At 38.7% G+C, this 16,539-nt stretch overlaps 1 protein-coding gene across 1 annotated transcript in view; it reads left to right on the forward strand.

The window, feature by feature from the left end:
• The window catches only part of TSPAN32 (tetraspanin 32), a 40,623-nt gene that overhangs the window by 8,526 nt on the left and 15,558 nt on the right, over window positions 1-16,539 (forward strand). The window contains exon 4 of the mRNA XM_087922969.1: window positions 7,130-7,204. Coding sequence (XP_087779095.1) covers window positions 7,130-7,204 — 75 coding nt within the window. The remainder of the gene's footprint in view (window positions 1-7,129; window positions 7,205-16,539) is intronic.

The raw sequence follows: 16,539 nt of genomic DNA on the forward strand, positions 1-16,539 counted from the left end.
ATCAAAGGATTGGTCCACAGTGCCTCTGCTGGCCAAAATGAGTCACAGGGACCCCGCATGTGGCCCCCCTGCAGTTTGTTTTCACCCTCCATGGCCTTCTGCAGCACTCTGTCGGCCGAAAACAGGCCATGCAGAGACCCCGTGAGGCCCCTGCACAGCCAGTTTTTGGCCTCCTTGGCCTCCAGCAGCACTGCACTGGGCAAAATGGGCTGCGCGAGGCCCCCATGAGGCCCATTTTTGGTCTCCCCTGCCTCCAGCAGCACTTTGCCAGCTTTCAGCTGGCAGAGTGCTGCAGAAGGACTGGATTGGAATCGATTACAATTATCTGGCCTTAAGTAAGTGCCTGACCTGGATAGAAAACAAGCAACATCCTATATTAATACTATAGTTTAATGCCAGATTTACATACTGTAAGTCCATGAATCTGCAATCAGCCATCTATAATTGACAGCCATTTCTATTTACTTTCCTGGAAATTTACCTCTGCTGTTAGATCTTGTATTATCATTTATGCTATTGTATTTTTATTATTAGTTGAATAATAATAATAAAAAAACAATAGTATACGTATTTTTTCTGCCTGGAAAAGCAATTTACTATTAAAGAATGGGGTATAAATTTAGAAATAAAAAGTTTAGTGGCGTATGAAGAATAAGTAATAAATGTTTGCCAGTAATATCTGGTTGAAGAGATAGGAAAATGGTTATAATAAAGAACTGTCAAACGTCTATGTGCCCACCCCCAGCCCTCTGAGGTCAAACAGAACCCTGATGCAGCCTGCAATGAAACTGAGTTTGACACCCCTGCTCTAAACTAAGCATGCCCTTAAAAGTATAGCATAATCACAAGCAATATATCTGATAGATGTGTTATCAGTGACATTAGATAGCATGAGAAATGCCTGCTATATATTTTCACACAATGCTACTGGTACATGGATGTCCTTCTTGGAAAGCAGATAAATTTGAATCCCTGCCCTGTTATTTCAATGCCCTGTGAATAATTCACACAAGCATGTGCAACAGGTCCAGAGAAAATTTAGCATACCCCAAGAATTTTCAGTACCTCTGTCATCCCAAACATCTCATTCCCTGTTGTTACTAGCCTTATTGTCCAGACTTGCTATGACATTGATATATGGTTCTGGGCCACACCAAATTACAAGGTGAAAAATTCTTTTGAGAAGTTGATCTATGTTGAGGGAAGATTCCTCCCCCCCCCCCCACGCCGGCACATATACTGCATTGGATTTGCTCACAGATTCAGAGGTATGTAATAATGAAGGAATTCATGCTGCTATTGTTTAGTTATTTATTTTGAGTATGTGCATGGGGGGTGGGGTGTACTTGTCCAAGTCATAACCATGCCACATCCAGTTTGGTTTGGCACATTTTGTCCAGTATGCCATCAGCATAACCAAAGCCCAAATGTACCCCAAACATGATTATTTTATTCTGTGCAAGTTAGTATATCTGATTTTGCAAGTTGATATATATGCTTGCCTGCATCCTACCACCCAGAAGGTATATGCAGCATACAGTACTGACACATTCACACTTAGGTTGCTAGGAGTTAACCATTTTCTAAATCTAGAGGAAACACATTGGCAAACTTTCTCTAGCAATTCATGTTGGAATCCTTAAGGTTTGGTAGAACACTTCCAGTTCCTCCTAAGAGCTTCATTCTAAAAAGCATCTATTATGAATATGTTTAGCATGATCAAAGAAGACATCATTCCCTTGCTTTGTTAGAAAGTCAAAGAATCAGAATTCGCTATTATGATCTTGGATTTATGGAAGGCCTCTTGCCAGTAAGCAGCTAATTACCATTATTTTTAAGACTATTTTTAATTAAGACTATTAGTACTTCTGAACTATTCTACACAAGTTTAACTCTGCTGGGAACTTATCAGGAGGTTACCAACAAAATTGTCTTGTATTTAAGAGGACATCAAAACAATGGTAGTATTCTACCAGTTCTGCCAAGCTGGTAGCGGCAATGAGCAGCGGAGAGCAAACCGGTTTTCTCCGCTGCTCTGTTGTTGGGCTGACCTGCCCCCCGGGCTCCCATGTTCACCTTTATCCTCTGAATTTGAAGTGCACCTGCTTTGCACAGCACACCAGAGTGTCACGTGGCAGCTGCTGAAGCCACCAGGAGAGTGCAGGCTTGCGGGAGGTGAGTTAGAACGCAAAGGCCTCTGCGCCTGCACAAAGTGCGTGTTTGGCATGTGCACGCACGCACGCACACAAAGTTTACATGTGCACGTGCTCAAAGGGTGCCCACCAAGCCACACCCACTGAACCGGTGGTAAAACTATTTGAATTCTACCACTGCATCAAAATAACAGCTGCTCTGTGAAAGCTATCATTTTTGGATTGAATCATATGGATTTGCAATGTGTTCGATTTTGTCCTTTAAATAATAATAATTTCTAATTTTTTAAAAATAGATGAGATTTCTCCCATTGTTTGCTTCTAATCCTTCTGTGCTCTCTCTTGTTACTGTCTGACTACTCCTAAAAATTGTAGAGCCTGATTTTCCATTTCAGGGGAGACTGACTGAATTTCTATGACACATTCAAGTAACAGCTAACCAATAATTTTTACGAAAATGCTTTAATGTGGATTCCTGCATTGAGCAGATGGTTCGGCTTGATGACCGAAACGGCCTTTTCCAATTCTGTGATTCTTTACTTATAACAATACTAAATCCTTCCATAGTAACCACATGTTCTGGTTGGATTGAAGCATTCTTATCATGCATTGATATTTATTTTTCTGCAAGTCATCTTAGATATTGGACTGCATATTATAGTTGTTGTATATCTGTTTTTTAAAAATGGCTAGCTACTGTACGTAATTCAAAAGGAAACATTAAAGCTCATGTAATAAAGACTGAGTTGCAAATAAATATACATCTTAGTCTCACAAAGTAGGCGATGACAACTTATCCTAATGTCACTTTTCATGTGTCAGCTTTATACAGTAATCAGTGGGCTAATTTATTTCAAGGAAGTGAATGGAACAATATTACATATATACATATACATACCGTGTTTCTCATATAATAAGGCCAGGTCTTTTTTTTTTTTGAGCCCCCCCCCCCAAATGGCTAGGCCATCTTTTTGGGGGTGACTTAATTCCCCCCCCCTTGCATCTTTGGACAGGTGGCGATGGCATGGATGTTGACCTCGGCGTTGGTGGGTCACTTCATATCGGGGTCAACGCAGGCAGCACCATATCCGGGTGTGCAACAAAAGTACTTCCTAACGGCAAGCCCACCATTCCCCCCATTTCGCATGTTTTAATATAGGCCTTAATTTGGGGGAGGGGCTTAATTTCATTTCATGCCTATAAAACATGCTGGGACTTCCTATTAGGGGAGGCCATATTGTTGGAGAAACAGGGTATATTCCAGTTACTATGAAAAAGTAAAGAACAACATACTGGCCTAATAAGCTGCAGTATATTTTTTCCTGTCAAGGGATTAATTAGTGGATTTTGTAACCAGTCTGAGAACTGGTAATTATGACAAGTAAAAGCTTCTTGCAGAAGAAAAGGTAAACATCTTGGTTTAGCTGACTTAGTGTACATGCTGAAACTGTTTGCATTATGTTGCAAAGAAAACTTAATCACCTGCAATAGATCCATATACTGAATGTATTACTTTATATGATTCAGGTGAGATTAATGTGCATGTACAGTACCTAGAACTGATAGCTTTCCTAGCAACATCAACAGTTTTATGTCACAAGAGTAGTGATCAGCATCAGAGGTGGTATTCAGCATGTTCTGACCAGTTCTGGAGAACTGGTAGCAGAAATTTTCAATAGTTTGGAAACCCGGCAAATACATCTCTGACTCATCCCAACCCCATCTATTCCCTGCCTCCTGAGTCCCAGCTGATTGGCTGGATCTTCTTTTGTTGCCCTGCACAGGAGAATGGAGCTGGAAAGCAGGTTAGTGGGATGGGAAGGGAATGGAGATTTTACAGTATTCTTCCCCTAGAGTGTGGTGGTGTTGTGGTTAGCTGGCAGCAGGTATAGATGGCTGAGGAGAGCGAGGACTCAGATGAGGGGCCAGGACCATTAGGAAGTGGACTGATGCCTTTAGAGATGGTGGGGGCTGGCAGCAGTGATGAGGAGGTTCCCGAGGAGCCTGTGCCAAGTGCGCATGCATGCAGGATTTCTTGCAGGAAAGAGCAGCTGCAACAGTACAGGAGACTCGGGAGTAAGGCTGTATGGTAATGGCCTCCCCTTCAAGAAGATAAAAGGCAGCTGTGAAGTGAACGTTCTTTGCAGGTAGCAAAGACGTTTTGAAACTCAGCATCATGGACATTACAGTATTTTAAGTTGGTATTTGAAGACTCTTGTGTTGTGAAATATTTTTTGTGATTCTTGGCAGTCTCGTACAGTTTTGGCAAGGTTTGTGCTTATCAAAGTTAATTAGTTTGCAGCAGCCTTTTAACCAGGGATTCGTAAGACTCATTAAAAGGTTTCTGTTCCCTTTGGTTATTGTTTGTCTTATTGGAAAAGAGTTTGGGTCAGAACCAGTGGTGGGATTCAATATTTTTTAGTACCTGTTCTGTGGGTGTGACTTGGTGGGCGTGGCAGTGGAAGGATACTGTAAAATATCCAGTCAGAGGTGGTATTTGCCAGTTCTCCGAACTACTCCAAATTTCCACTACCAGTTCTCCAGAACTGGTCAGAACTTGCTGAATACCACCTCTGGTCAGAACAGGTTGGAATGGAGATTTCACAGCAGCCTTCCCCTGCCACCCACTAACTCATGCCCACTAAGCCACACCATATCTACTAAGCCACACCAACATAACTAGTAGTAAAAAGTTTTGAATCCCACCACTGATTCAGCATGATAAAATTTGGTTTGGAAACTCATTTTTGTGTTTTGAAGATGATTCAGTTTGGCTCAGTCCAATTGAAAGTGAGTGGTACAAATCTGAGTGGGCGGCTGTATAAATTTGTTTAATAAAAATAGTGATCAACGCTTTTGTGCAATGATACAATGAAAGCAGAACATCCTTCCAAACAAAATACAGTTAAAACTGGTAGAGGTCGGGGGACATAGCTCATAAACTCTAATGAATTAAACAGTCATCAGGGTGGTTTTAAGACCATGTCAGGCAGGCTGTGTATATATTTTAGATTTATAAATCACCTCCAGGCCTGATGGATTGATGTATTTACTTACTAACTTTATGTCAATGTGCTTCCAAAAGACTCATGGCAATCCACAATAAAAATCAAAACATGTCATTACAATTCATATAAATCAACATAATTAAACAATGAATAAAGGCAAATATACATATCCTAGGATCCAATCTGGGTTGGTCACCAGGACCAAAGATTTAGTTTTCCAAGCTTTCAGGCTCATGTTGTGTTACATTCAGTTGAAAGAGAAATTCCTTTCAACACAAGTCTGAAAGTTTGGAGGATCAAACCTTTGGTCCCAGTGACCAACTCAGATTGATCCTGTGTAACTAATCAAACCCAATAGATTTACACATCAGTAATAAAATTAATACAGGCATTCAGTGACCAGAAATCAGCATTTGTATGTGTTTCTAAGTAGCCCTATTTTCAAAGTCTTCCTGAAGTTCAGGAGAAACAGTATTTTCTGGATTTTTGGTAGGAGATTTTCCAAAGGATATCGGGGGGATAACGCCTCATTTCTCACATAGGCCCAAAACTCTTAAGGCAGAGGATCCTGCAATATGTCCATCCAAAGGATGTAATGAGTATTCATTCAGAAAAATTCCAAGTCAGATTTCTAGATCGCCATCTGATTTTATAGTTTAAATAAGAGAACTACAAACTGCAAAGGTTTCCTTTTTTGTGATGCTTACTTTGCTTTAACAAGGATATTGCTGAAAAAGCGATTTTGAAATGTATTCTGGAAATGCAGTGCACGTAATTTTGTTGAATAGTAGATTGCTTCATCTCTTTGATCTCACAACTCGTGACTTCAACTGGTTGTCATGGATATTTAAATCAGACATTTTAAAAAAATGCATTTCCTTTTTTCCATGCATGGACTTGATTGTATATAAATAAAATCTGGTCTGAGCAAACTGGCCAAGTTCTGAAAAGGAGTTTTAAGAGCTTGGCAGTCAGCAGGATTTTGCTCTGTTGGGTTTCCTACATAGAGATAATAATTTCATATTTATTCAATTAATTGCCCTGCTTTTCCTTCAATCGTTTCCACAATTTTGTTCATTTTTATTTTGCCAATCTACTGTAACAAACCAAGTACATCACAAGAAACTAAAGTGACTGCTTTCTTTTATTCAAAAAATAACTGCTTTATTCATGACCTAACCCACTGAAATTAAGTCCTGCACAAAAACATTGAAATAAAAAAATGAAGATTGTTCTTAGGAAGAAATATAGGAAAACATCTAGAAAGAACATGAGTGGAAATAATATGTAGAGCCGAAAGCGATAACTGCTGCACTTCATTTAACTTAAAGCATTTTAGCTGATTAAAACTTGACTTCAGTATCACTTTTACTGTCACTTTTGTCATTTTTGTTCAAATACATGAACTTCTAAGAAAAAAACATATTTACAAAGTGATATATGTCCTTCTAATCATATGTTGCTCACATTCCTTTTATGTTATCAGATTTCTGGTTGCTTTAATGTATAAAAAATAAAGAAAATGAAAAAAAAAACTGAAGACCAGTGCAAAGTTTTGACTGTTAGACAACATCAAGGAAGATCCAGATTGAAGTCTGTCTCCAGCCATGGAAGTTTCTTGGGTAACTGAGCTAATCCCTCACTTTTGGCCCAACCTAACAAAAGAACAAGGGAAACCTTAAGCCAAAATACTTTCTATACACCCGCTCATTCACAGGCAGGCAGAAAAATCCATTTGCTCTTAGAGGAAAAATTACACCGCCATGTCTTTCAATTTAAATCAGTTATGTACACTAGGTTTGAAATTAATTGAAGGAAATAGAAGAAATACTGTTTTTTTATCAATAAGTAGATTTTTGTTCTGTTTATCGCTGTGATGTTTGTATGTTGAAGTATATATACACTAAATACAGTATTTGAAGTAGCAAGGCTTACTAAGGAATTATTTTGGTGTGTTTTTTATTGTAGTGTTTCTTCTGTTTTACTGTGGTTTTCTGTGCTTCGGGAATGGCCACATATTGGACTGTTACCAACAGCATTGTGGTAAGTGAACAAACTGAAAAGATAAATAGTTAAATATTGCACCATACATCAGCTGCCAAAATTGTTCTCCACTTTCAGATATACTAATTACAACGTTCTCATTCATGTAAACTTAGAGCCATAAACCATTCCAAACCTCTCAAGTGTCTTTAGGCCCTTTTTGTTTGTTTCCAAGTCTCTGCAGCAAAGTCTGTAAACTCGATAATTCAAATAAAACATGTTTCTGAAATCTGTTGCATGGTGTTATCCCATAGGAATATTTCACTGGGGCTTATAGGATAATTGTAAGGCTGCTTTTCTGAATTGTGTGTGGCTTCAGTAGGATTGTTATGTGGAAAGACGGAATATAAATCATAGGAATGAAGAGAAAGGGCCGTTATACAGCAATTCTCCTCAGATTTTTTTAATGCCGCTCCTGCCTTGGCTAGTTGAGGGTGTGCTGATCACCTCAGGAAAGGTTCTCTGAATTATGAGACCAGGAGTGATAAGGATACTCTCAGGAAAGCTCAAAAATGCTTCTAAGATTTAGGGAGTGAAAAATCATACTTCTGTGGAAGTGTTTCTACATGGAAAGAGTTCTAGAATTGGAAAGATTTGGAGCAAAGCCAGAAAGGACAGAAACAGATAAATAACAGATAATCAGAATTGGAGGGGCCCTTATAGGTCATCTAGTCCAAGCCCCCGCCCAAGTGGGAGACCCTACACCATTTCTGACAAATGGCGGTCCAATCTCTTCTTGAAAGTCTCAAGTGATGGTGCTCCCACAACCTCCAAGGGCAAAGCTGTTCTATTGGTTGATTGTTCTCACTGTCAGAAAGTTTCTCCTTGTTTCCAGGTTAAATCTTTCCTTGTTTGGTTTCCATCTGTTGTTCCTTGTCTGGCCTTTGGGAAACTACAAGTAATCCTTCACTTACAACCACAATGGAGTCCCAAATTTTTTATTGCTAAGCAAGACATTTTTTAAGTGAGTTTTGCCCCATTTTACAACTTTCCTTGCCACATTTGCTAAGTGAATGACTGCAGTTGTTAAGTTGGTAACACGCTCGTTAAGTGAATCTGGCTCCCTCATTGACTTTGCTTGTCAGAAGGTTGCAAAAAGGGGATCACATGACCCTGCAACCATCATAAATATGAGTCAATTGATCATGTTACCATGAGGATGCTGCAACAGTCCTATGTATAAAAATGGTCATAATTCACTTTTTTTCAGTCCCGTTGTAACTTCAAACGGCCCTTAAATGAACTGTTGTAAATCAAGGATTGCCTGTATGTTACCCCTGATAATGTACTTCAAGAACTAGCTGTGATACCTGTGGGAATGGTTCACACTCACATATTTTTTTTATCTAGGCTCCTGTCATTTCTTTGCACAAAATATCACCTGTGTAAAAGACAATTGCATGTGTCTTCTCTTCACCTCCTTTACAGATTCCTAGCATATTCATACATAAATAACTGCCTTGTGTGAATTGGGTTACTGAGTTCAGTGGGATGAAGTAAGTACAGTTTATTCCTATTACAAAGATTAGGCATGGAAGTGCAATTTTAACCTGAGCAGGTAATTCATTGTTCCATCCCCTGACAAGCAACAGCATTGGAAACATGCAAAAGCTATTGATCACTCCTAGTAGAATTTGTTTCGGCATATTGTAAACTGGGGGTATGAGTGTGTTTAAACGCATACAATTTCTTTTAAACACAGTCGCTTCCAAGTTGGTAATATATTGTTTACCAACAAGTGCATAGAGTTATGCAGTAAAATGAGGACCCAGTTTGTTGAGGGCAATAGGCTGACTCTGTAAACTGCTTAGGGAAGGCTGTAAAATACTGTGAATATAAGTCTTTGTGCTATTGCTATTAGCAAGGAATTTTAATTTCATAATTTAACATCTATCCATTGCTTAAGGAGATGGTCTCACTAATATTCTGCTTCCATGCTTCCATGGATCCAGTGTCATTTATCTGTGATGCATCAGTTTAATTTCCAAAATACTAAATTTGTTGGAATGAGGAAAGCCAACAAGAAAGAAGCTTAACAAAAATAAACATAGGTATAGCTCAGGGTTGAAATGCTCTCTGAGCTTAGTTGTTTTCTTGCAGACGTTTCATTACCCAAGCTAGGTAACATCATCATCAACAACAACACCAAGTTTAAGATCAGACCAATGATCAAACAATACTCCAATCAAGGAACTTCCAAACAAGCTAACAGTAAACAATCTATGTCCACCAAAGTCCCTCCTACCAACACTAACAGGGCAAGCCACTGGCATATAATTGAGTGTATTCCTTACTAGCATTGGTGATGTTACTTAGCTTGGGTAATGAAATGTCTAGAAGAAAACAACCAAGCTTAGAGAGCACCAAGGATAGCTCACACCAGGTTATGGAATCAAATAACTAGATATACAAGGCAACACAGACCCACAAAGGCTTTGGAATGTTCCAGTGACATAGGAAGACCTCCTTGTCTTATGCAAGTCCTGAAGAGGGATTTCACTTTGGTGATGCTTTAAGTGAAGCACTCTTTCAAAGCTGTTTCTAAAGCAATAGGTTCTCCCCATTCCAACTTTAAAAAAATAAGTGAGACTTCTGTATTGCTTTCTTCCAATGGTTTATAGTTGTTACAGTGAGTTATTGGAAGTGAAAGAAGATGTTAAATGTATTCCCATTATTGAACATGCCATAAAAAGTCATCAGAGAAATACAAACCATGAACTGAATCATCAAGGCTTCACACAATTAGAATCACGTCTGAAGGGTGGCCTTGACAAAATGATTTGCTGTCCCCTTGTGCTGTTCCATATGTAGATTATTAAATGATCCAGTAAGCAAACTGAGCAAATGAAGAAGCTACCCTTTAACAAGTGAAAACTTTATCAAAGGAATAGCTACATACAAATTCAACAATTCTTGAGAAAAGCCTCACTATAGCTGTGAAGGAAAGAATATCTCAGTGTAGAGTCTAGACCTTTCACTCCAGCATCCAATCCTCTGGACCAGTGTATCTCAATCTTGGGCACTTGAAGTTGTGTAATTCTCTTGAAGTTGTGTAGTGTTCAACTCCCAGAATTCCCCAGCAAGCCATACCTGGCCAAGGTTGAGACACACAACTTTCCCTACTATCCAAACTAGGAATTATGACTGAGATATGCATATATGTATATGGGAGACCCTGCAGTTAATTTAGATTATTTTGCTTAGGGAAGTGAGCCATGTGGCATGAGATTCTTCAGAGGTTGTTCTTTTCATGCATCAGCATAGTAATGATGACAAAAGAATAGTTTGTGAGCTGCCTTGGCCTGCAGTATTTTGATTAGAGAGCAAAGCTGATATAAACCCATGCAGTTTTACTATGTCGATAGGCCCCCAGAAAAGGGTTTTAGTTTGCTGTGTCTGACTGGCACCAGGTTGGAGAAATCTGACTTAATATAATGTGCTTTAGAGGATTGTCTGCTCATTCGTTATAAGACTTCTGGAACACTAACGCTTTGAAACTATTGAATTTCATCCCAATGACAGTCCAGACTGAAAACACATGGAGTTGCTGTATTTTCAAAACACATGGCATTGCTCTTTGAAAGCCAAGGAAACAGACAATCTGCCATTCTAGCTAATAACCATCTTTCATAGATGTTAATGTGTGGTGTTCTTTTGGAACTTTTAGCTGAGGCTCTAATTATATGTATTCTTAATATAAAAGGGCCTCTTGGCATTACCTACATAAGAGATACAAAAAGTATTGCATCACATGCTTACATCCAGCCTTCAAAGTCAGAAAAGCTCTAAAACTGATTTTTTAAAAATATTAATTGTTTGGGAGAAAATAGATGCTAACTCCACCAATTTATAGAATATGTTCCTTTATGCACAGTGCAAGGTTTACCACTGGTCCTTGAGCAACTAAAGTTGTAGTGTCTTGATTTCAGTATATCATAGAGTGGAATAAATTACATTTTGCAGCATCTTTCATTTTCAAACAGAACTTACTGGTGGTAACAAAAAATTATTAAGAAAACAAACCAACATCCCAGTTGGCCAAAGAAAAAGGTTACGAACATTATATTAACCTAAGCAGCCCTGATAAATTAAGCTGTAGACTACAGGTAGTTCTTAGCTTTTGACCACAACTGAGCCCCAAATTTACTGTTGCTAGGTGAGACATTGTTAAGTGAGTTTTGCCACATTTTACAACTATTCTTGCCACAATTGTTAAGTGAATCACTGCAGTTGTTAAATCACTAACATGATCGTAAAGTGGATCTTCCCCAATGGGTTTCCCCATTGACTTTGCATGTCAGAAGGCTGCAAAAGGTGTTCACATGACCCCAGGACACTGCAACCATCATAAATGTGAGTCAGTTGTCAAGCACCCAAAGGTAAATTACATGATCATGGAGATGCTGCAAAAGTCATAGATGTGAAAAATAGTCATAAGTCATTTTTTTCAGTGCCATAGTAACTTCAAACAGTCATCAAACAAGTTGTTGTAAGTTAAGGACTGCCTGTATATAGCTGTATGTCCTTGCACAGTATTTCTCAACCTTAAGAGCTGTAGAGGCACCGTGGTTAGAATGCAGTACTGCAGGCTACTTCTGCTGACTGCTGGCTACAATTTGGCAGTTCAATTCTCACCAGGCTCAAGGTTGACTCAGCCTTCCATCCTTTCAACGTCAGTAAAATGATGACCCAGATAGTTGGGAGCAATACGTTGACTCTGTAAATGCTTAGAGAGAGAGCTGAAAAAAGCACCGTGAAACGGTGTATAGTCTAAGTGCTATTGCTATTGCTTAGCAACTTTAAGGTGTGAGGATATCAATGCTGGCTGCTGAATTCTGAGAGTTGAAGTCCACATATCTTAAAGTTGAAAAACACTGGTGCAGTCTTTGACTTTGTCAACTAGAGCTGGATAAACCTCTACTGAAAGATTGGAGAATCACTGCTAAACAGTGCTGACAATGCAGTGCTAGAGAAATGAATGGTCTGATTCAATGTGAATTTCCTATGTTCATAATCTGTGTCCCTTTGCTCAGGAAGGGATATTATCATGGTACCGCATTGAATTCAATGTATAGGTCTGCACTTTTGGTCAGTGGAATGAAAATCAGTAGCAAGGGGATAGTTCTGTAATTATAACAATAGATGAAACTTTTTATATTACTCTGTCTACAGTATACATTTAATAGAACTTCAGAAAAGAATAAGAAAAGAGTACATGCATAGGTACACTATGTGTGAGAGGGTAATTTTGTGTACTATTTTTTTTCTTTTAAAATTCTGATAAATACATTTTTTGAAAACTAATTAATTACTTTAATGGAACCAAAGTTTTACTTTCCAAGCAATCCCATGTGTGTTTTCATAAAATCAAGAGGCATTCTACTGAGCATTGCTCCAGGAAATTGAGCCTAAAAGGAAAACTTTATTTTAAATTAATTATGAACACTTAACTTTTAAATCATCTATGAAAAGTGGGGAAACTGTCATATAATATCCTTAAGGATAAAAGTATTCTAAAAGATTTTCCAGAATAATTGTGGTATTAATTTGCTGCTACAAAACAAAGAAACGTTTGCCATTTTAGCACATTTATTACTGCACAAACCTTTTTTGTCCAGAGTTTTGCTCGATGCATCATTGAATCCATTTTGCCTTTGGGAAGTTACTTCAGGAGAAATCAAAGAAATATAAATAATGCAGACTACATAATAAATAATGTACCAAAATCACACATGTAATTGAAAGCAATTGAAGTTACAAGAGAACTTTCTGCCTTTCACTTCTCATCCTTATAATCAACGGAAACTTTTATTTATCTACTTCTCATTTGGCTAGCTTAGAAATTACTTCTGTTATGTCACACAAAGTATAATATGAAAGACAGTAGTTTTGAAATTGTATTCAGCTAAAACAGAACAGAACAATTTTACGCTAACAGGGTTTACTTTGTTTTTCAAAGAAACCTGAAAGTCCTCTAACAGGTGTTTACTACACCTTGAATTAGCCTTCAAGAATACATTTATTTATTCAACTTGTATTTATTCAATTAGAAACCATGAAAAAACATTAAACAATCACATTAAATTAATTTAAAATTGACAATAGGGGAAGGATGGGAACAAGGTGCACATGGGAGGAAGGTGGGAGTCTTGTCCAGTCCGTTAATCGCCTCCAGAATGAATCATCTCCTAACTCCAGGCCAGTTGGCAGAGCCAAGTCTTCAGGTACTTTTGGAGGGCCAAAATATATGAACTGGCAAACCTGCAAAGGACTCCTTAGTTTAGTTTATCCCAATGGTGTCCTTTTCTGGACTGGGAAGCCATTTGGATTACTGCAATGCCCTCTAACTGGGGCTGCCTTTGAAGCCATACAATGTTACATTGGTCCAGAATGTGTAGGTTGGACATTCCTAGGTTCCTTTATTACACCCTGTTGCATGAGCTGCATTGGCTCACAGTTTCTTTTGGGCTACAATTCAAGGTTTATCACATTTAAAGTCCTCAATGGCACAGGACCAGACTATCTCACTGAGGCTATCTGCCCATCCCACTAAAGCAGATAGGGTAGACATACTCCAGGTCCCTTCCCTTAAACATTTCTACCACCTGGCTCCTGGGAAATGTTCCTTTCCTGTTGCAGCCCTTGCCTCATGGTTCATATTTCTCCTTGATATCTGATAAGCCTCCACCCTTTTATCCTACTGGAGAGCACTTAAAACCTGCTTTTCCCCTAAATACTGAGATAGTATTCCCTAAATACTAAGGTGACAGCAGGATAAGAATTCTGTGCAGGGGTGGGATTCTACCGGTTCGGCCCAGTTCTATAGAACCTGTTATGATTCTGCACAGTTCAGAAAACTGGCCAATTGTGCCCCTGTCTGGCCCAGCCCCTCTCCACCCGCCCCCCTCCCTGTTACTCCTTATCACGCATGTGCAACATCATGCACCTGCCCGACATCGCTGACAGCGTTCTCCCCCGCCCTGTCATTCCTCAAGTTATTTATTTTTTTCCCCCCTCCCGACAATCAGCTGTTCTGATGATCAGCTGTGCCAGGATCCCCCTCGCTGTCTTACTGCTTCACCCAGGAGGTTTCTCTGAGGCCCAGGAGGCAAAATAGGAATGAGGGGGCCTGTGCACCCCCCTCTGTGCTCCATTTTTTGCCTTCCTGGGCCCCAGGGAAACTTCCGGGAAGCAAAAGGAGGATTCCCTGGGGCCAGGAGGCAAAAAATAATGGGGGGGGGGGTGCTGCTGCAAAAAATAGAAGGCACACCTATCCAGTCACATGGACACACCCACCTAGCCATTTCCACCTAGCCATGCCCACAGAACCGGTTGTTAAAAAATTTGAATCCCATCCCTGATTCGGTGGGTTCATCAAGGATGGTTTGTGGTGCCAGGTTTCTCTGGTTTTGGTTCTGTTGTCCTCTTTGCATATATAGCTGTAAATATTGTTTCCATTGGTTGCAGATTTGGTTTTAAGATGGGTATCTATACAAATGTAATAAATAAATTAATAACAGAAATTTATATTCAGCACTCAAATCATTTCCGCAGCAAACTTACACATTTTGCTACTGATGTTCGTTGCATATTGAATCATAATATTATTGGAGGTTAGAGAGGAGCTGACATTGTTGTCAGATTAAATGTAGAGATTAAACTTGATTTCATAATAATCAGTTTACTTCCATAATTTTAAATAAACTATGCTTGTTTTTTATTTCCAATCTGCATTTTGGTCAGCTGCTCCAGTAATTATTCAGTTACATTTTCATTGTTTCCACTATACTGTTATATTTTATTGAATCTGAAAATATTTTTAAATAAACCACTTTGTTACATTTTTGAATGGAAAGAGGTATATACGACACATAATTAAATATAATTTTAAAATTTGCAGAAAACAATTTACAAATCAAATCACTGAACACATTTGCACAATATTTAGATATTCATTTTAAAGGGTACTCTGCAGGGTACACTTTATAGTGACACTTTACAATTCCTGCAAATAGAGAGAGGGGATAATGCAGAGATATGAACTGATAAACTACCTGGCAATATAATCTCACACAATATTTTACCCATACATTTCAGTTGCTCAGTGCAAGAAAAAGAATTGGATTATTGCTATTGGTTTGCAAACAGTACATACAGTAAGTGTATATAGTAAAAATATACAGTAAAATTGTAGCCTCCCCTGTTATTTTTAAACTTTTTTGGAGTGATGTCATGCACTGCTACATAAAATGGTTTTGCTTTAAAACAAAGATTTTAAAGTCTCAGTGAAGTCAATAAAATTACATTTATTTTAATGGCCCTTTGATTAGTCCTTTATTGGACTTTTCCTCAGTTTTAATGCACTTTTTATTGAATAATTTTCAACCAATCAGCCAACCCTAACTAACATCAAGCTCATACAATATTCTAAACTTCCCATATTCCAGGCTGCTTTAACAAAATATGCATGTGCTTTTTTAATTAGTTGCTTTTCTATATTTGAAAAGCAATAATCTTGAAAATAAGCACTATGTGGGTGATCGTAAATAATACCCTCTCCAAAAAAAATTTCATCAAGCAGTCAGAATTGCTAGTTATATAATTGTCCACTGAATCCCATATTCATTAAGTTTGAAAAAACAAACAGATATGAGTTGCCTAAAATTGAAAAATAAACGACATTGGGATGCAAGTAAGGCCCTGCAAACATCCAATGCACAAATTGTGTTGAGTACAGAGCCCCCACTCTCATATTTATGTAGAATCTGAAATAGATATTTCTCAATGGAAAAAGTTGGAAAGTATTTCAGAGTAGGGAGAGCAGGAAAAAGACAAAGCCAACAGCAGCTTAGTGTTGGTAGCTAAGAGGAAGTACAAGAAGACAAATCCAGGAAAGATCAAGGGTAGGGTTGGATTTGCTACTCTTAAATTCAAGGGGAGAAGGAGCAGGTGGCAAACTAAGGGAGATGAAAAAAGGAAGGTGCTACAAATATCAGAGGAGAGATGGGTGAACTTCGTTGGATTCAAGTATGGTCTGTCCAGTCCCCATGCACAAAAACATGCAAATGCATACACCACAGAGCTGTGGTGGCACAGTGGTTAGAGTAAAGTACTGCAGGCTACTTCTGTTGATTGCAGGCTGCCTGCAACTTGGCAGTTCAAATCTCACCAGGCTCAGCCTTCCATCCTTCCAAGGTGGGTAAAATGAGGACCCAGATTGTTGGGGGCAATTGACTGACTCTGTAAGCTGCTTTGAGAGGGCTGGAAAGCACTGTGAAGTGGTATATAAGTCTAAGTGCTATTGCTATTTTACCAAATTATTGACATTCACAAAT

This window comes from Pseudonaja textilis, chromosome 1 (assembly GCF_049901715.1).
Source record: "Pseudonaja textilis isolate UNSWEBS1 chromosome 1, rPseTex1.2, whole genome shotgun sequence".
NCBI classification, from domain to species: domain Eukaryota; kingdom Metazoa; phylum Chordata; class Lepidosauria; order Squamata; family Elapidae; genus Pseudonaja; species Pseudonaja textilis.